At 38.7% G+C, this 20,836-nt stretch overlaps 1 protein-coding gene and 1 non-coding gene across 6 annotated transcripts in view; both read left to right on the plus strand.

Moving 5' to 3' along the window:
• The window catches only part of rhbdf1b (rhomboid 5 homolog 1b (Drosophila)), a 65,075-nt gene that overhangs the window by 20,060 nt on the left and 24,179 nt on the right, over positions 1 to 20,836 (plus strand). The window contains exons 2-4 of one of the 5 annotated variants that reach the window (XM_041815180.1): positions 16,745 to 16,886; positions 17,072 to 17,205; positions 17,533 to 17,679. In XM_041815180.1, coding sequence (XP_041671114.1) covers positions 16,773 to 16,886; positions 17,072 to 17,205; positions 17,533 to 17,679 — 395 coding nt within the window. In that variant the 5' untranslated portion in view covers positions 16,745 to 16,772. Of the gene's footprint in view, positions 1 to 16,744; positions 16,887 to 17,071; positions 17,206 to 17,532; positions 17,680 to 20,370; positions 20,822 to 20,836 lie in introns of those variants that run through there. The other 4 variants (XM_041815181.1, XM_041815182.1, XM_041815183.1 and 1 more) reach the window with 4 other exon arrangements.
• On the plus strand, positions 15,598 to 15,691 carry trnai-uau. The gene is made up of 2 exons: positions 15,598 to 15,635; positions 15,656 to 15,691. It is a non-coding gene; the product is annotated as a tRNA-Ile (tRNA).

Raw genomic sequence — 20,836 nt, forward strand, 5'->3', positions numbered from 1 at the left:
TAGATCCAAAACTATGAATTTGTTACAGCCAATACTGCACTGTAAAACCCAATTAGTAAACCTTATTTTAAAAAATCATGCAAACCCACTGCCTTAAAAAAAGGCAGTGGGTTTGTTTGTTTGTTTGTTGGTTGGTTTGTTAGCAACATAACTCAAAAAGTTATGGATGGATTTTAATGAAATTTTCAGGAAATGTCAGAAATGGCATAAGGAAGAACTGATTAGATTTTGGGAGTGATCCAGATCACTGTCTGGATCCAGGAATTTTTTAAAGGATTCTGTACTATTGGGAGATAGGGCTAATGGTGGAGGTCTATGCTCTCCGAGTGGTTTTCTAGTTTCCTTATGTGGAGGACTTGCCTCTATTAATATGGCGGCGACACACGGAGAAAACAACGAAGAAGACGTCCAGTTCAAGTGACTTCCAGTTTTAGAAGATGAGATATGGTGGTGCTCATCCAACATCTGGTATAAAGTGGAGGTCCTTGGCTGCAGGTCCCAGGTCCTTCTCGATTAAGGGAGGATTGTCAAATAATTTTGGTACAATTAAAAAAATAGTGATTGAGTAATGATTATTTAAACTAAAAATGTGTTCTATCAACTCAGAAAAATAGAGCTGAAATTGCTGGTTTGGATTTTTAAGTTTTTAGTTTTTAACAATCTCCCAACTATTCAATCTTATGTTAAAGGACAGTTGTGTGGTTTCTTGAGTACATGGTAATGTAACTGGATTCATGTTTTTTTCCCTCTCTATCAAGAACAACCAAAGCAGGAAAGGGAGTTTGTCATAATCGGCCCACATGTGTGCAAAAGCTGCAGACTTCCTACATCAGAGCAAATATGCAAGTGTAAGCCTTATAATACCACAACCTTACCATTTCAAAAACGTCAATAGAGCTGCACAAAAGTTAGATTCACAGAAACGTGTCGTCCTCGCTTCAGGTCACAGCGCAAGCAAACATGGCTCAAGCACATGCTCCGATGGCTCAGACTATAAATCAGTGATTTGGGGTCTGTAATGTTGAGTTATTGTCTTTTAAATTATTAGAGTAAGTTTTTTTTAATCTGCAGCCAGGCCTATGCCATGTTAAGTTAGTGTTGGTTTTGAACATCTGTAGTCATCTGCTGTTTTGTGGTTCCACTTAGAGATAAGCTCCAATCTAACCGTTTTACTCTCCCAAATCCGTTTTAGAGTTTCCTAGTATACATCTAGGTAAATAGAATTAAACTTTGAATGTCTGATTGATTTTTTGACATTTCAGTGATTTAAGGAATAGATGGTAATATCATGTGAAGCATGATGATGTGGAGTCACAAGAGCAGCACAAGATAACGAAAAGATAAAGGAGTCAGCATTTCTGTTTTTTTATAGATGCCATTCATCATTTATTGTTTTTCTCTCTGTGATTAAAATTTTCAGAGCTGCTGTTGTGGCAGATGTTTAATCATTTTTTTCTGTGTCTGAATAGGTAGCAGCAGATTACACACACACACAGAGAAACACACACTTACAGTACAATTGGACTCTACCAGCAGAGAGGAAATGACCTACTGTGTTATGACTGTAACATCTGGCAAGGATGACAGCCCAGAGCATACAGGCTGATATGGGTAAGGGGGTTAAAACACAGCATAACTCACTCTTAATCTATGTGGCCTACTCATGCTTTGTTACATCAGAACAGGATGGAAGAAAAATGCAGATGTACAGCTTGTAGAGGATTTCCATGGGAAAAATGAGATCAGATAGTGTTGCTGTTTTGGCTTTGTTAAAATGTAAGAAAATCTGCCCTGCAGTGACACTAAGTCTCAGTAGTTAGTACGGTGTATGTCTGGTTTTTATGCACATACCTCTAAAGTTCAGATTATTTAGCTGCAGATCGACAGACCAATTGAATGTTAAGTCAGTGAACTAATTTGTTAAATTGGGGAAATGCAGCCCAAGTTTGTAAACCTTAGCATACAAAGCCAGCATAGTAGCTGACATCAGCCAACGACAATAGTGACTGCCCAGCTTTAAAGCAGCTCCAGACGTATATTTCTCCTTTCAAATCCTCCACTGACATTTCACAAAATTTTAGCATCAACATTAACAACTTAAGAATCTCCTGAAGCCACCTGAAGTCTCTTAAAACATTTGGTTTGGCACTTAAAAATGGGGAAAAGACAAAGTTACAAGACTGGGTACATATTTTTCTGAGGGTGAGAGAACTACACATCCAACAATTCATTGTGACTCCTTTAATTCATTACCAATAATAGTTTTTCAAAATTTCAAAACTTACCTTGACCTTCTTTGTAGATTGTTGTTTTGCTAATGTACTTTGTGTACTGTGTTTACAGGCTCAGTAAACATTTCCATTGTAACAGCTCCACCTATCAGGGAGGTTGCTATGACACTTGTAAGGTGGGTAGCGTAGTTTTGATATTTGAGTTCAACCAATGTTTTTTCTTAAAACTAGGTTAATATCACACAGATTTGTGTCTCTTAGGAGCATAAAATGTCATTTAACACTCAGGTTGCCCATGGCAAGCTACAGTGGATGGATATGACATTATAGCTAATAATCAAATCTGCTGTCGAGAAAATGAAATGGATTTTACTTACAAAACCACACTGATCAGCGTTATAAACAACCAACCATACAAGACCAAGCATGGATGTAGAAAAGCCCCAGAGTATATTGAAGTGGGGGTGCTGTTTTAGCTCATTTAAAGCATGCAGCTCATGTACAGAGTTTGTAGACCTTGTAGTATTAGCTCTGGGTTTGATTTTGTCAGCATTTACCACATGTTCCATTCCACCCTCTTGTCCATGTTTCTGAATCCATCCATTGTCCTGCCCTCTAAATATGGGGCAAGAAAAAAACATCTTGAAAAAGAATATTGAATGAAGCAAGGAGTGATCAATTGCTAATTAAATAAAACTTGATCATTTTAAAGTTACGTAAGCTTACTTTATCAAACAAACAAAATATGTAATTAATAAATAAATGGTGCTGCTAAGCAAAAAAAAAAGGTTTTCAAACTTTTACTAAAAGACCTTGAAATTGTATGCAAATGCAAACAAAGTGAACAGTTCACTACTAGCTACTGATTGAAGTGTGCGTACTTTTGTTAAAGTGCCGATTAGCTTTTAAGTGGCATTAATATACATTTTTGGTGAATTTGAAGAAAACAGCAGCCAAATGTTTTGGTGCATTAACTGAGGTGCATGGGGAACACTGCATGTCACGTTCACATGTGTTTGTATGGCACAAAAGATTTTGTGGAGGCCGAGAGGATATCCAAGACCATGAACATCTGGGCGCCAGTGCACACTTTTGTAAAAACATCAGCATGGGAATAGCAGCAGAAATGCTCTCCATTGATAAAGAGACAGTTTGGCAAATTTTGCATGAAAATCTGAACATGACAAAAGTGATTGCCAAAGTTGTCCCAAAACTTCTGACTCCTAATCAAAAGGTGAAAACTCAAGCAAATTTGTAAGGATGTTTTTAATTTAATTAAAGGAAACCCACATTTTTTTAGCAAATTTCTCAGATTTTAAGCCAATCATTTTCTGACACCTACAGCAAAAACACATGGACTTTAAAAGGGCTGCAACGAGGAATCAATAAAATTGATAAGTACAAGTGTTGTCAACAGATTTGTCCATCCTTTTGTTGTGTTGCACGATTATGGTGTTACTTGACATGGCGTGGAGCTGTTTACATCACATCCAGACGGTTGAAGAACTTTGCTTTTGCTTAGTTTGGTGCTTATATAAATAATGAGGAGAAATATTCATCCATGCTAATTTCCAATGACGTAGACAAGACGCTGGCGATAGAAATTGCTCTCTGTCTTTAGTCTGCAGTTTGTTAGTTACCCTGGCTGTGAGTCATAAATGTAACTTTCTGAAAAACCTGAATAACCGTAAAGGTAAAATAGACCCAGAGGTGCTGTTGGGTAGGATGGGGTGCCTATTAGAGCAGAGCAATTCCATCTTAATAAAGTTCAAATCCACCCGGACCATCTGAGGATTAATCTACGGCTGAGTCCCAAACCAATTACCTCTTAAGTTCATGGGTAATCAGTCAGTTTTACAGCACATTACACCTGGAGAGTGAAGAAGAGATGACTCTTTACCCCAATAAATCTTTCAGCTTCTAAATGAAAATCAAACAAAGATCTGGAATTCAGCTGGTTTCTGGCTGTCCAAATTCAGTGAATTTTGTTTTATCATATGCAGAAGAAAGACGATGAAAGGTGGGACAAAATAAACCCCTAGGGTTTATAAGAAGACCCTACCTAACACACTAGTACATCTGAGAGGTCCTGTCACAAAATACCAGAAAATTCATATTCAGATAAATTTTTAAAGCAGAAAGATAATACAGTTTGCAGGCATCTGAGCTAAAAAACAGAAAAGTGCCCATACGCTTGGGATAGAGATTTAAAAATGGAAAAGAAATTAATTTTATACATGGTAGCCTATGCCTATATTACACTTTGAGAAATGAAATGATTAATCATACTTTAATGCACATCCACAAGGGTTTTTTCTTGACAAGATGTGCCTTACTTATGGTAAAATCCTATTATTTTTACGGATATATTGGACACACATAATGTGAGCTTTTTCCAGTTGAGATGCCAACTATGAGAACACCAAAGAACTTAACATATGAAACATGATCAAGCACATATTACCTCTGCAATAGGCTGGATATTATCTGAGAGTTTTGAATTTAGGCTTGAAGATTATGTAAGCACTCTTTTTAACATTGATAGATCTTTTTTTTTTTTGCAATTGAACCAGAAGTCAATCCTATTTAATACACTGTTCATTCGAGCAATCAACTTATGTTCATCTTTGTCTGTGATGAAAATAGTAGTGTCATCGGTAAAATAAAAGCACATCCATTGATAATAAACGTAAGTCATTGATGTATATAAGAAATAGAAGTGGGCCCAGTATGGAGCCCTGTGGAACTCCACTGTATATTACTCTGTGATGATTAAGCTCCATTCCAAGCAACACATTTTTTACTTTTAAGCAGGCAACTTCTAAACCATCCATCCATCCATCCATTTTCTATACTGCTTATCCAGTTGGGGGTCGCTGGGGCTAGAGCCTATTCCAGCTGTCATTGGGCGAGAGGTGGGGTACACCCTAGACTGGTCTTACATTCACACCTACATCCAATTAAGAGTGATCAATCAACCTAATGAGCATGTCTTTGGTGGTGGGAGGGAGCTGGAGTACCCGGAGAGAACCCACACATTCACTGGGAGAACATGCAAACTCCTCACAGAAAGGCCCTGACCGGTAAGCGAGCCAGCAGTCTTCTTGCTGTGAGGCAACAGCGCTAACCCCTGAGTGCAGCCCCTATTTCTAAACCAATCAAGCTCAGTAACAGACACCCCATAAGCCTTAAGCTTAGACAACAACATGCTATGGTCTGCAGTGTTGGAGGCTTTAGTTTAGTCAGTAAAACTCCAACTGAAAACTCCTTTTGATCTAAAGCTGTAGATTATCAATCAACTGGATCAGAGCTATGGACGTAGAGTGATTTTCACAGAATCCATATTGATAATGATGTAGTAAGTAATTGTCCTGACGTGTTTGACTAATCTATTGTAAACTGTTTCCTAAATAAATTTGATCAAAGAGCATTCAAAGGGCGATATGACTGATGGGACACAAGCTTGTCTGCTCTGCTTTTCCTCAAAAACGGTTACCGGGAAGACATAGTGTGTAAAGAGTTTAACAAGCTTTGGGGTGAGTCAATGAAACCAAAAAGAAAAGATAGAAAAGAGGCACGAACCGATACTGGGACTAAGTCATGAGCTCAACTTAAAGGACTTAAAGGAAAAGTCATGAAAAGGTTCTGCTTATTTATACACAACAAAATAACGAAACTTTATGGCATTTAAGATTCAGGCTTGTAAATCATAATTCTGGCAGAAGATTGAAAGTGTCAGCCGAAGGAAAAAAGAAAGACGACTGAAAGGAAAGAGAAAAAGAAGAGAGGCAGGTTTAAAGGGTAAAAGGGATGTCACATTGAAGATTAGGTTTTCTTTTCCCTGCTTTACATAAACTTTCTTTGAATGTTAAATCTGATTGACATGCAGTCACAGAGAGTTTCCCATGACTGGGCTCTTCAGCCTCAGTCAAAAATCAGGGAGCAGTGTCGGGACAAGTCTGGCCTCAGTGCCAATGGGATGCCTTTGTTATATTCTGTCTCAGCATGTCACTGTATGTATAAAGGATCCAATAATGCTGCTGTTTTGTTGTAGCCACCTAATGTTGCAGCACAGACAAGTGACATTTTCTGTGAAACATGAAGCAACAGCCCTGTCTGCGTAACATTGGTGAGAATGAAAGAGTTTACATCCATTTATCTGTCAGCTTCTTAGAAATTTAGATCAAAATAAATTCTTCAGCTTTACATGAGCTTGACAGTTTTGCAACAAGCCGCTTGGAATTAAAACAGAAGTGGATCGATGTTAAAGCCTGGTGTTTGACTATCATGTCATTTGCTTTGAGAGTGATTACCTTGTTGCCTTAGATGCCGGTTCATTGCTGATGGTATTGAAGCAGGACTGTGACAGTCCAATCAGTGGTCAGTCAGCCTCACTGGCCTGGCAGAAGCGATATCATCTGGCGTACAGCGCAGGGATTACAGCCGCTAATCTGCCTCTCATGAAAACCCAGCAAGAGGAAAACAAGAGAGATCATGATCATGGAATAACAAGTGGAACAAACACTGAACAAGATGACAGAAGAGGAGATTGGTTTTGGAGCACATCTTTTCTTTAGCCTCATGAAGGATTGCAGAAACCTCAGACTGGAGCTTGCAAGTGAGTCTGTATTAACTGTGTGTGTGCAGGTTTGCATGTGCAGATTCATGCTCATCTAAGGGTCTGTTCTTCTGACTGCATGCATACATACACAAGCTGAGTTTAACCACCGTGGAATAAGCAAAGGATGTGGTTTTGGATTGTTCTGGTGAAGGTTTCTATTTGCAGGGGTATGTTTATCCTCTGGGACCATAAGAGGAGTGCAAGCTTCCACGTATGACCACAGAGAGACCAAAACACTGACACGGGTCATTGACAGGCGAGAGAATCAAAGCCAGCTTTGTGTAGCTTATCATTAGAGCTGGTATGTGTTTGTATATTTAAAGATACCAAGTTTCTCAATGTATACCAAAGATGCAAAATGAGGAGGGTTATTTTATTTGAAGTGATTTTGCAGGGTATTTATTTTGATATAGCTTAGAGTTGTCACTAGGTGTACTTTTTCTATCATCATCCATCAGATTGTTTAGATGTTCTTAATTTTCTTCTTCAACTATTCATGTCAGCAGCTCTTCAAGGCTGTCCAACGACACAACTCCATTATGGTAGCGTGCTGAAAGTATACCATAGTCATCATCATCTAATTTACAAGGCATATCGCATAAATCATCTTCAAGCACAAACACTCCCAGTTTGCCATCTTTGCTCCTGTTAAGCATGAGTATTAGTGTCTCCTCTCTGCTGAATGGATGGCAGCTCTCACCCTGACCAGGTGTGGATCCAGTGGTATTAAGGGTTGATCCTTGAAATAGGACTCCCCACATCAAAATCCTCAACAGTGATTGGCTGTTTGCCTTGTCAGCTACTGGCCACTAATAGCTGACAAGGCCAAAACTGTGATTTTTTCTTTTGGTCTATTTGCTTATTAAGCACGCGTTAATTAGCAAAGCCAGTAGATTTACCAGATTCCATATCTGTCTGATGGCAGATCCATCTTCCAAAGTTTCCAGCTAAATGTTTATGCCAGGTCTGAGAATGGATGCACCAGTGTGCATGATTTGTGTAGAGCGAGACGGTAGCTACAGATGTGGTTTAGTTGCACTGCAAGCCTGTAAACAATGGCTTCTGGTGAGGCAGTCAACTCAGATTTGATGATAGCGGAATTTTTCTATCCGAAGTGGACAGCATTTATTCAAGTACATTATTAAAAGATAAGCAAAGAACCACACTGAAAGCTTTTTTTTAAGAAAATAATGTTTTTACTCTTATTCAGACTGGCCTCACCATGAGTTTGTGGTAATTATGATAATGATGTACTTGTGCTTTAAGGCTGGAAAGTAACTAATTACATTTACTTACATAACTGTAATTGAATAGCTTTTTGTGTAGTAGTATTTTTAAAGATTTTTTTAAATTCACTATGGTTAGTTTTACTAGTATATTTTGGGGGAAGTCTTGTCCTGCATTACATATTAAAAAGCATCAAGTACTGAGTAAAAAATAATGGAAACTAAAAGCCAAAACAAGGACGTCCAATTTTTCCATCGACAACAAGAAACTGGGCAATAGTTTAATTTCACAAGACGACAGTAGCATATTGCAAGAGAATGATACCACATTTCATCCAGAAATAGCTGTTGCATTTTACTTTAGGTTAAGTTAAACATTATAGACGAGCTGAGCAATTCTGGAAAATAACCAAATTGCAGTTTTTTCCCCAATATTCCATTTACAATTTCACATCCAGTAATTTTTTTTCAGTTCCTGATCTTATGAATTTTTAACAAATACAAGCATAAATCTCTCTTTATTATAAACAACACAGTATTATATAGATTAAACATAATCTTTTCATTCTAGGCCTTTTTGTTAGGGTGGCATAATACGATGCATAAATCAATATGATCTTTATTGATCTACTTTGATCACAGTTGTAAATTTACTGCTTTGTTAAAATTAAAGCTTTGTAGCAATCGTCAGGTAAACTTTTTTTTAAAGACATCTGCGATTATTTTGTCTTACATTGCAGAAGCAGTGTAAATTGGTGTATTGACGGGTATTACATTTTTTTATATCATTCTCATTTTAAATTAGAAAAATTACAAAAATACATTTTTTTGGACTTTTCAAGAAAAAAATATGCTTGAATGTTTGCATGATAACATATCTGCTGCAAAACGTATGTATAAAACTTTGACACACATTTCAGGTCAAAGAAATATTACAACTTCTGTATTTTGAAAATTGCAGTTTGACATATAAATTACAATTAATTGCACAGCCCTAGCTTATGGTACACAACCTGGTTGGAGGTCCATATTCTATTGTAGTTATTGCACATGAAGGAAGATTGTATTTCATCATGAAAGCCACTTGAGTATCAAAAATAGCTACTCAGTAATTGAGTATAATAGTCTGATAATTTTTCCTCCTTTGACTGCAAGCTAAGAAAAAAAAGGTTGTAAGATGTTGAATTTTATTTCCCCCCAGCATTTTATTTCACTCTATCTGATACACATTTCTGTCTGTTGTCCAATGCATTTAGTTGCTTTTAAATCAATAATGGCACTAATTAATATAAAAATAAATAAATAAATAAAAACACACTTTTATTGCAGGCTTCCAAAGCCCCCCCCCACTGTGGGCCTGGGTAATCAGTACCCAACCTGATGATGGGGTTGTGTATTTTGACAGAATTTAACAACAGTGTGTGATTTTTATGGCCAATATATCTGGCCAAATCATATTGGCTGTAAATATCCACAGATATGTTCACACTTCTATATTTAACTATTAAGCTAATATCTGCTGATATTCAGACAGTGTTGTGCAACAGTTAACAAGATATAAGCGATAAGCTCAGGTGTAGCTACAGAGGCAGTTTTATAAGAACTAGATAACATTTCTTTAAAGAAAAATCATCTTAACTGGGGACAGACTTTTCCTCTTGGATTCTTTGGCAGCTTTAGACGTATCCTGTAGATAGAAATGTATGATTTAAGCATTTAAATTATTAATTAATTGCCTCCATTTAAAATGTATGGTTGCAGATAGAGGATAGAAAGTGGAACCAAGAAATTAAGTAGTGTAAATCTCAGACTTCATAATCTCATTCTGACATTAAAGTCTTCCACAGTGTTAAATTGATTGTAGAAGGAAATACAAACATCCACACCCCTGCTAACCTCAGTAGATCAGTATGTAAAGAACAAGCTGTGATGTGTTTGACAGCTTGTTCAACTGCAGGGAAACACATGCCCAGCTCATGCACTCGGTCTGCTACTGCTCACATCTTTTGCTGAGTAATCAATCACGTGGTAAACACCCACCTTTTACTGGGAGCCACATGTTTACACCTGTATTAAGGACACTGCTGCACAGCTTCTTGGGAAATGTAGGAAATCCTTCCCAGAAAGTGGGTACACATGAAAATGATACATGTTGCACATAAACTGATCATCTTGGAAATTTGAAGGGACTGAAAGTTGGCATCTCCACATAAGAATGTGGTGTGAATGTGACTGTGCATGTCTGTGTGTTGAATGTCTTTGAGCTAATTAGACTGGGCTTTGGCAAGAACTTTGCATATCGGCTCCAGCTCAGCGTTTGATTGACGAGGTTATTGTTCAGCTGATGGGTTTGAGGGAAGAGAGGGAGCCTGTAATTTCACTCACAGCGAAGAATCCCAGAATGATTCACAGCTGAGATCTACAGGAGCTCCTCTCTGGTGGTCGCTCATTACATCTCACCAAAAGCCTCATGCAGATGTCCCATTATCCTGTAATAGTCACTTCACTCCTGTTCACTGACTTCCTCTTGGCTGAGCTACAAGCAGACGACAGAAGTGCTAAGGGTTTCTCCAACAAGCTGCCACACAGAGAGACATTACTCTTTATAAATGTCATTTTAGTAAAGTGGTCTGGAGAAATACATTTGGAAAAGACACGAAGCGAAGAAGCGTGTGGACAGATGATAGGGAAAAGCAGACAGACTATAAAACTACATTTATTCACCTTAATTTGTTGGTATTTAAAACCTGGTATACTTTCAGGAATGGAAGTTACCATACTTAATTTACTAGTTTGTTATTGACTGTAGAGGAAGCTCATTAAGGAAGCACATTAAGCCAAATGTAGTAGATTTTTCATACAATGAATCTAGGATAGGACGCTTTGTTCTCCTTTGATGTACAACCGCAATTCGAAAAAGCTGGGACGGTATCTGAAATGTAAATAAAAATTGGCATTTTATTCAAATAGAATATAAGCAACAAATCAGATGTTGAATACTTAGGCATTTTACAATTTCATGAAAAACATTAGCTCATTCTGAATTTGATGGTACCTGCACATCTCAAAAAAGTAGGGACAAGGCCATGTTTACTATTCAATCAGAGCATTTTAAAAGGCTCCACTCAAACAAAAACGTCACTATAAGGAGGAGGAACAACAAGAAGTCTCCCTAGCCAGTTATGAATTTCCTTTTCTTCAAGATAGTTTTTATTATAACACTGGTGCTCTGGCTCTGTGAATCAAATAATTTTACCTTCAACCATCCGCCACGGAGCAGGGGGAGGGCAGACTCCTTCATGTCTGCAGGTAAAACTTTATAGGTAAAGTTATCCTCAGATTTCACATGGCTCTAACCTCTTTATCCGCCAAGATGGGCTGTGAAAAGTTGAAAAGTGAAAACTTTGTAGTAGGTCCCTCTGGTTAAAAAAGTAATCCAGTGTTGAAGTCCGTGTGATACTTAACAAGCTAACGCACGGTTGTATAATGATGCGTTCAAGTTGGCTGGGAAATTTTAGTGTTTAAAGAATGGGTATAAATATGTCAATGTATCAATTTTTAAAAACCTTGTAATTTAAAAATATATTGATTTATTAATATTTTTTATCATTGAAGAACTTTTGGAAGGAGGTCGCAGCATCATTAAAAATTTAAATGTAATTTATTCAGCCTCTTTATTTTAATACAAGTTAATTAAAAAAAAAAGTTAAATAAAGAATTTTATTTATTTGCTTCAATTACCGTACCAAAAACGTACCGAACCGTGACTTCAAAACCGAGGTACGTACTGAATCAAGATTTTTCTGTACCGTTACACCCCTAGTGGTTTCCAAAGAGAATTTCAGTTTTTGATTCACCTGACCACAGAACAGTTTTCCCTTTTGCCTCAGTCCAGCCCAGAGAGGACAGCAGCATTTCTAGATTTTGCTCATGTATGGCTTCATCTTTGCGTGATTACTTGGATTTGTGGATGGCACCCTGAACTGTTGACATACAATGATTTCTAGAAGTTTCCCTGAGCCCATGCAGTGATTTTCAGTACAGAATCAAACCTGTTTTAATACAGTGCCACTTGAGGGCCCAAAGAGCATGAGCATCCAGTATCAACCTTTGGCCTTGTCCCTTGCAGACAGAGAGATTCTCCAGATTCTCTGAATCTTTTGATGATATCATGTCCTGTAGATACTCAAAGTCTTCACAATTTTACGTTTAGTTTCTTTATATTCCAACAAATGTGGATTAACCACTATTCCTTACACTCCTTAAACAGCTGCCTGAAGCCTCTTATCAGTGCTGCTGTTTGGTTCATGCCTTTACAAATAAAGCACAAGCACTCATTATCTTTTGATCCCATTTAGAAGTTTGACTTTACAGGGTCATTCAGTGCTGGTTGGGATGGCACAGAGCTGTTGTTGCTATCTGCAAATTAGCCTGGTGTCATGTGGCAAAGGTAGGTGTTGCAAGTGTGTTTTACCTTGTTTATTGCACAGATTGCATCAGTCATATCCAACCTGTGTGAGAAACACCTTTAACCTGTTTTGGTGTGTGAGGTGTACTTCGCATCATGCAGTTTAGCATCTGCTGCCATCTGCTGGTTATTTGTTAACTGAACCATGGGGGATATGTACAGTATTTTAAAACTTCTGTCACAGCATCTACAACCATATGGACTATGTAACATTTGTGTCAATACACTTATCGGCAAGGAGCATGTGACAGTATGGATTTTTGGAGTACAGGCCCATGAATGACCCTACCACCTCCTTATTACGCTCTAATAATTAATGCGCAACATAGACTTTCATATTCCTGAGCACACTGGGACCTGCTGAAAAGGCTCTGTGACCCACTTTTGGGTCCTTACCCAGCAGTTGAGAACCGTTGTTCAACAGAATGCTTAACTTTTGGGTGAGACATACAACAGTAGCTCCAAACTGTCACTGAAAGCCAAAAAGTGTAATTCAGTAGTATTTTACAGATTTTTAATAAGCCATAGTTAAGTAAGTCAATCCAAAGAGCATATTAAGGAAAGCCATTAGTGACCTTACAAACAAGAATTAATCTGCTAGCTAAAGTTGTCATTTAAACTCAGAAAATCCATCTTCAGTCTCTAGAAATGCCTGCTTCTTTGTCCAGAATCCCGCTTGTATCAGTGACTCATTGTTTAAGAATTACCATAATTTCCAAGTGATTAATTTGCCTCCATTATCAGTGTCAGCTGCATTGTGATTATGTTCTGTGTGAGAGAAGATAGAGCTGTCAATAGGACTTTGTGCTGACTATCCAATAGGCTTATATGTGCATGTATTTTGTGGTGAGGAATTCCATAGGCTCAGCACTTATACAATATGTGCATGTGCTATTGTCACTGTGTGGCACAGCAAGCAGAAAGGTGCTGAGGTTCTAAGTTTAGGCGTCACCTCCTAGACTCAGCAGCTTTAAAATGCTGGCGTTAACAAGAAAAGAAATGGTATATGTTCGTGCTGGCAACACTTTTTGAAAGGTATTCATTTAAACTGCTTTAGCGGCTAATGATAATCTCTCCTGAGATCATAAGGAAGGAAAAATGTCTTATTTGATCCCATAGAAATACTACCGAAACATGAAGAAGGACAACCCCTTTCTCTCTCCATACACCTTCCTTACACATAAACGCAGCAAAGAGCAGTATTAATGGAGGTCTCTTACTTTGCCATATGGCTTCATCCTTTCTGATATGGCATTCATTAGTAGGTGGTCCGCAAAGCTGAGCAGAAGTTAATAGCATCTTCTCTTGCTTTGTAAGATCAGAGTGCAGACTGTGTCTGATCTCATGAGGGGAAACGTACCTTTGATAATCTTAGCACCATCTTGTGGTCTTAAAGCAAAGCTGCACTGCTGCCCTTCCAAATCAATACTATATTACCAGGCTGTCACAGGCTCCAGTAGCGTAATCGGTCAGTGCATTGTACTTATAAGACAGTAGTCTGCAGAGTGATGCTGAGGGTTGTGAGTTCAAGCCTCACCTGGAGCAGTGTAGTTTTAACCAGAGCTCTTAATCACTTGACTATCTTCCTAGTGCTAATAGTACATCTGTGATCAACTTCAGTAGAGAAAGGTTGACATTTAGAACAACTTGTCTTGCTCTGAACTGTTTCCTGAAAGGCCACACATGTCAAAATGCACAAAAGTTACCAACAGATGTGTAGTTTTTAATTTTTAGTGATCAAAACAGCATTGAATTTCCAAAGCTACAAACTCTGAGGGTTATTAAGAAGGATGCTGTGTTAGTGTTAGGCTTGAATAAAGTCTATAGAGCTTTGAATAAGATACCAAAAGAATCAGTAATAATGATAATAAAGGTAAATGTTTTACTGGTAAAAAGACAGTAAAATGTATGTTGAATGGAGTTTAAGGGTGTGAATTATTGCTGTGTTAGGGCACTGATTATCTGCTGCCATTGCTAAATACTTTTTTGGTGTGGTTTTTCTCACAGGCTCCAGTGGCACAATTGGTCAGCGTGTGGTACTTATAAGACAATAACCTGCAGAGTGATGCCGAGGTTTTGAGTTCTAGCCTCACCTGGAGCAGTGGAGTTTTAACCTGGGCAGGGAGTCACAGCAGATAGTCCATCTAGATGGACTATTGCGAATAATTGTGATTAAATTCTCCCTCCTTTCAATAACATGGGATATAATGCTATCAAGGATATCTAAAGAGAACCGCGTCAACAGTACGTGTTTTCTTTTATCATGGGTCTGGGAGTGTGATGGTAGTGCCCACACTCCTTAGTTTTTTTGCCATATCCAAGACTTTTGAAGCTTAAGCCACAGAGTAAGTTTTTCTCTCATTTACCTTTTTAGCCTTTCAGATATCGTCTTACTTAATGCACTGCACCTTTATTTTTCATCTCTTTTCTCAATCTTACTTTTTACACTCTTACAGTAAACACTAGAGCAAACTCTTATTATACTGATATTTTAATGAAATGTAATTTCATTTATATGAAGATATTAATGACATTACCAATCTAAACATAAAGAAAATCACCCAACCTACATTTTCACTGGCTTTGCTTAAAGCCAAGACAGAAATATAGCTGAAATTTAGTTTCTTTGTGGCATAATATCCTAGTAACAGCTGTTAAGTAAATGTGAATCCCTATTGTGAGGTGTTCTGCCTTTTCAAAAGACAAAATAGACTTTCTTATTCCTGACTTTCGTATTCATATCCATATTTCTTTTTCATAATGATAACCACAGTTTTACTCTGAATTGGGATCATCTGCTTTCAGCTTTTGTGCTCCAAATATGTGGAATCTTTTACAACACACAACTGAGATCAACACTCATTTCCCTGAGTCAGTTATTTTAAATCATTTCACTTTGGTTTGTCATTGCTTCTTTAAGCAAAATCTTTATTAACTGTATTATTATTATTTTATTTATTTATCAACATCATTGTAAAAGTGGGAAACCACAATGATCCTCAAGATTTAAATGAAGTTTGATGATGATTCCATAATGCTGGCTCTTCAGAGGCTCCAGTGGCGCAATTGGTCAGCGCGCGGTACTTATAAGACAGTAACCTGCAGAGCAATGCCGAGGTTGTGAGTTCGAGCCTCACCTGGAGCAGTGGAGTTTTGTCTCGGGCTGTAAAAACTCTCATCAAGCTAGTGGGGAAAGCAGCATAGATGGAGACAGCTTAGCTGTGAGATTATTTAACGTACATTAGAGCAGACCAAACATGTTAGCTAAGCGTGAGAGTGCACAACTTTTGCCCTCCATTAGACTCCATCGTTGGAACAGCTAAGGATTAGAGCTTGTGCATCTGTGAGACTATTTGATATAAATGGATAAAACTTAGCTCAGTAACATGCCTCAGTTTTTTTTTTTTGTTGTTGTTGTTGTTTTTTTTTACCACGATGGTTGAAATAGCGTCACTTAAAAGTTTGAGTTAACTGTTGGACAGAAATGTGACCTCAGTAGTATGGGTTTAATGCATACACTATTGGGTCAGTTGATACTACATACAACAGGGACCTGTAGAGTAGTGCTGAGGTTTTAAGTTGGAGCAGCAGAGTTTTAACATTGGCTGCAGTGGCTGAGTTACTGTGATAGGTGTATCTGAATCAAAGAAATCAGAACTGGTCAATGACTGCGGTGGCTTGCAGGCTTCTCTACTCAGAAGAAATCATGTCCAATCAAAATTTTATGACCTCCTGGAGTTTCCAGCCATTTAACTGAAACATAATTGTGACAGGCTCTGAGTGTTACATATGTCAAATACAAGTCAGGACCTTTCAGCCAACCCCTTTATTAATGAGGGAGCTGTTTGAACTCTGAAGAAAGCATCATATATTATTCTTAGACATAGTCCTTGAATTTGCTTGATGTATCACTGCAGCGAACAATAGTTGTGTTGTTTGAGAACCACCAGCATCACTACACTAATTACTTAGAAGCTGAGTTAAATTTGATTAAGTTTATTTAGAGGATGGGATGTTGATAGTGGCTGGCAGTCTTCTACTCTAACAGCGTGATCCTGCACCAATGAGAGACATATTTTACTGTTGTTTTTGTGTCTGTTCTGTCCAGAGTCTGCAAAAACACTGGTCAAAGTTAGTCTCTCATGCTGTGATGAATCTGTGTGCCTCACTGACCATCTCCTCTGTTTATGTCATGCAGGTGGCAGGCACAGGGGGAGCTAGTGAGCATGGATGAGCCAGGCAGCAGGAGCAGCAGCCTGCAGAGGAAAAAGCCGCCATGGCTCAAACTGGACATCCCGACCATTCAGCTGACCCCGGATGACACACCCACACACACTCAGGTAAAATATTCCAACAGTAAATAACAAGTACATTCAATGTAGTTGTCAGGATGACTAGAGGGACTTCAAGGAATTAAAAAAATGTGATGTAACTTAAATGTTATTATGTATGGGTTATTTATCTATATTAAAATATCCAGGCTATGGCTTATTTATGATATTTTCTTCTGTCCTGTTTGTTTCAGCCGTTAAAGCGGTTGCGCAGTGTGAGCATGCCAGGTGAAAACCCCCAGACTCGCATCGCTGCCTTGGAAACTTCCAACAACTACCTCAGACCTCCTCTAGAGAGATTACCCTCCTTCACACAATCCATTAAGAGGTGAGACACACTGGCACACTTAAACGTGCACATACTCACAAATTCAGGCACAATTAGATATCCTTTTTCCTCCCTTTCTGCTGATTTACTCCAGCTGCTAATCCTCCTCAGCATGCTGCAAACTTTTCTAATTTTAATAATTCTTCCTCATTAATAAATCTTTAACAAAACTAATTAAAGCTGCAGCCTCCTCTCTGATTTAACACTAATTAATCTTGCTCTTTTTTCCTCGCTCATCCTTCATTTTCCTCTATTTCCCCTTATTGGTATCCTCTCCTCCCTACTGCCTCCTTGTTCTCTCCTCTGCATGCTGCTTTGGGGTTAAAGCGAGAAAAAGGTGCGCTTTGAGCGGGTCAACACAGTCCCCCCTAAGGGACAGAGGGGCCCGAGGAGGGTGTCCACTGTCCGAAGGCGGTCCTGCATCCCTAAAATACTGTCCAGACGGCGTTCATCCATACCCAAGCAGATCATCAGGTACAGCAGGAGTGAAGGAAGGAGGGAGAGAGGGAAAGAGGGTGTTGGTTACAACAGCTTGAAGGTGCAATCATGCCATTTGAAACTATTGTCAAGAAATAATGTAAATAGAAATGTATAACTTCATTCACTTTAGTACAAAACTCCTGAAAAAAAAATCTGAGGGAGCTGCATATGTGAAGGCAAACAGACAAACTTTCACCTAGACATTTTTCCCCTCCAGCCTCTCAAGTGCAGAAGGCAGGAAATATTCAGTAAAATCCCCTTTAGGCAAGCGCTGGGGCTCTTGATTGTTTTGAACTTCACAGAATGCACATAGCATTTTGAATGCAAAAGAAATTTCATTATTGCACTGGATTCTCTTGCTTTGTCTGTGGTCTCTGCATCTTCATGTGATTCATCATGTGATTGCTCCCCAGAGGCAATTCCTCAATTGTATTTTAAGTTGGAAATTTGGTCCAATTTAAAGCTGCTGTCCATTTGCGTCAATTTGGGCGCCCCCTGTGGATAACCATATAAATTTCAGGAAGACTGCAAGAAACTCAAATGTTTAATGCCTTTCTGCGGACATCTAAAAGTCAAATGTCCAAGTGCATTGTGGCATTGTGGAACTTGGAGAAAAGAGATTGACCTACGACATTAGGAGCGGGGCTTGGGATTGAACTGCTTTAATGTCAGCCATCATAGCCAATCCATGAACTGAACACAAAGACTGGAAACTGAGGCAGCCCTCTAAAATCTTTTAAACCTAAAAAATATCTTGCAGGGATTCTTTTCATCACTAAAAGTGGGTGAATATTAGCCAGAGGTCATCCAACTCACTTGAGTTGGTTTAAATAAATCACATCCGAGGGAGGGCCTTTAATTTTACATTTAGTTTTAAATGTTATATTTTTTTACACTGTGTTGCTTTTTTTTACACTTCAAAGTGTAACTTTAACACAAATTTGTGACATTTCCTTCCACCTCAGGTGTAAATTTGAAGTATTTACAGTTTTAATTATCAAAACATTGCAGTTTCCTATTTAAGAAATAGCTTGTTATACCGTCTTATATTGAACAACTGTGGCAAAGTCAGGTGTCTTCCAGCAAGGACTGAGCAAAGAAACAAATGTACAACGAGGAACTACCCGTTGATCATCCCATTGCCACAGGTGGGAAGTTGCTAACTCAGTGGATATCTTCACTCATGGTGCATTAAGTGTCTGACATGAAAAACAATAATAATCTACCAGGAACATGCGCAAGGAAGTTCCAGCAGTGATCACTGTGCAATAGGTAACATCTTTACACTCTGCCCAAGGGTATGATGGGGAAAACTCTGGAGCTTAGATCAACTGATTCTTTACAGAGTTGGACTAACACTGGTTGGATAAGCACTGTCAAATGACTCAAACACTAAAGACTAAAGAAAGACGTTTAAGTTACACTTTTTGGAACAAAAATCGACTCTTTTAACCCTCAGGTTTTTGCTGTATATTTCCTTATGAGACCAAAAGCTACATATCATTGAAATTCCCTGAACTGCAAACATAAAACTTTTCTGCAACACTGTTGTGCATATTTACTGTTTTTTGCACAAAAAATCCAGTGTACTCTCTTTATATGAAGCTTTAAATAGTGTCTCTGACACATGAATGCTACACTAAGCTCTCTCTCACACAAACACAGTCTATCAGTAACAGTCCAGGTGCCAGAAAAAATAATACAATGACTCATGTGGACTATCTATGTGCCTCACACAGCATGTGGGCCACATCAAAGCAGCTCCTCTCAAAGCGCTAAATTGAATGTAAATGTTTGAACACAGAGACTAAAACCCAGAGACACCATGTTCAAAGGGTTTCTTAATGCCTTAACGTTATCTTATTGAGGTTAACTAGCTGTGTAGGGGTATGCAAGAGAATCAGGCTGAATGTGTTTGATGTTTATTAGAAAATAAATAGGACTGAGGAGAAGTTTGTGGGACTTTTTGGAGGTTAGCTGAGGTCTCTCCTCATTAAAAATGATCATAAAGCAGGAAGAAACTTTACTTTTCAAAAAAAGAGGTTGCAACTTTTGGCTTATGGGGCAACTTTGAGGACATCTTGATGTTTGTCAACCAACAGAAAAATTCTTTATGAGTAATTTTTCATGTTGTGTATTCTTTTATTTTGACAGAAAGCTGCATGGATGATTATTTATCTCAGTTATAGTCGTGCTTTTGGTGATAGTTTTTTGAGCTTGAACTTCACATGCTCTGTTGGACTTCTTAAAAGGAATAAATCACTGCAGATTAAGGTGGGGTTTGAGCTGAACCTTTATGGTAGTGCTCCACCACTGTAAGATGTTTTTGGGTCTTGTTCAGGCATGTCCCAGCAGCCTCCGTCCCCTCTCTCCCTCCCCCTTCTAATGTGTGTGATGTACCATCTCTCTTCTCTGCCTCCTTCTAATCTCCTGTTTCCTGTCAAGAGCTGGTTTTAGGGGGTGTTTACAGGCACTCAATGATAAACCAGGAAATAAAGAAGAGAGTGAGAGAAGGACTGATTGATGGAAATGGTTGGGGCTCTTGATGGGGATGATATTCAGTTTGACAAGGACCAGAGCTGCTGTCTTTTTCGCCCAGTAGGTCACATCCTTTTACGCTGGAGGAGGGATATTGGGAGGCCTGCCAGCCGCTGACACATTCACACACTCCCTCACCATACAAACACAGAGTCATTTGGAAACTTCTGCTGGTGACAAAAGGTCAGAATATTTAAGATCGTCCCGCTCATGAGTGTGCTGACTGAGTCCAGCTGCTGGGAGCTTGAGAGTCTTTCTGGGATGTGATCGTGGAGACAAACAGCAGCTTTTCCTCCAACTTTTCAACTAGAAGCCGCTGGGATGTTACACAAAGACTGCTGATCATCCTCTCTTTGCATAACAGTGAGTTTTCACGAGGTAACACTGGCCTGGATATCAGGAAATCCCCTTCTGGAACATCGTATGTGTGTCCTGCGGAGGATCAGTATAATTCAGCCGATGGGGGTTTAATCCCGCTCTGGGGTAAGCCGGAGCAGTGTGTTAGTGATGCTGGTGATGGAGGTGATTCAGTTCCACGGTCCCTGCCCCCCACAGGTATGACCCAGACCCTAAACCCCTCCTGGAGCTCAGTGGATAGGTAAGTGTGCTGTGA

Source organism: Cheilinus undulatus, linkage group 20, assembly GCF_018320785.1.
Source record: "Cheilinus undulatus linkage group 20, ASM1832078v1, whole genome shotgun sequence".
Taxonomy (NCBI): domain Eukaryota; kingdom Metazoa; phylum Chordata; class Actinopteri; order Labriformes; family Labridae; genus Cheilinus; species Cheilinus undulatus.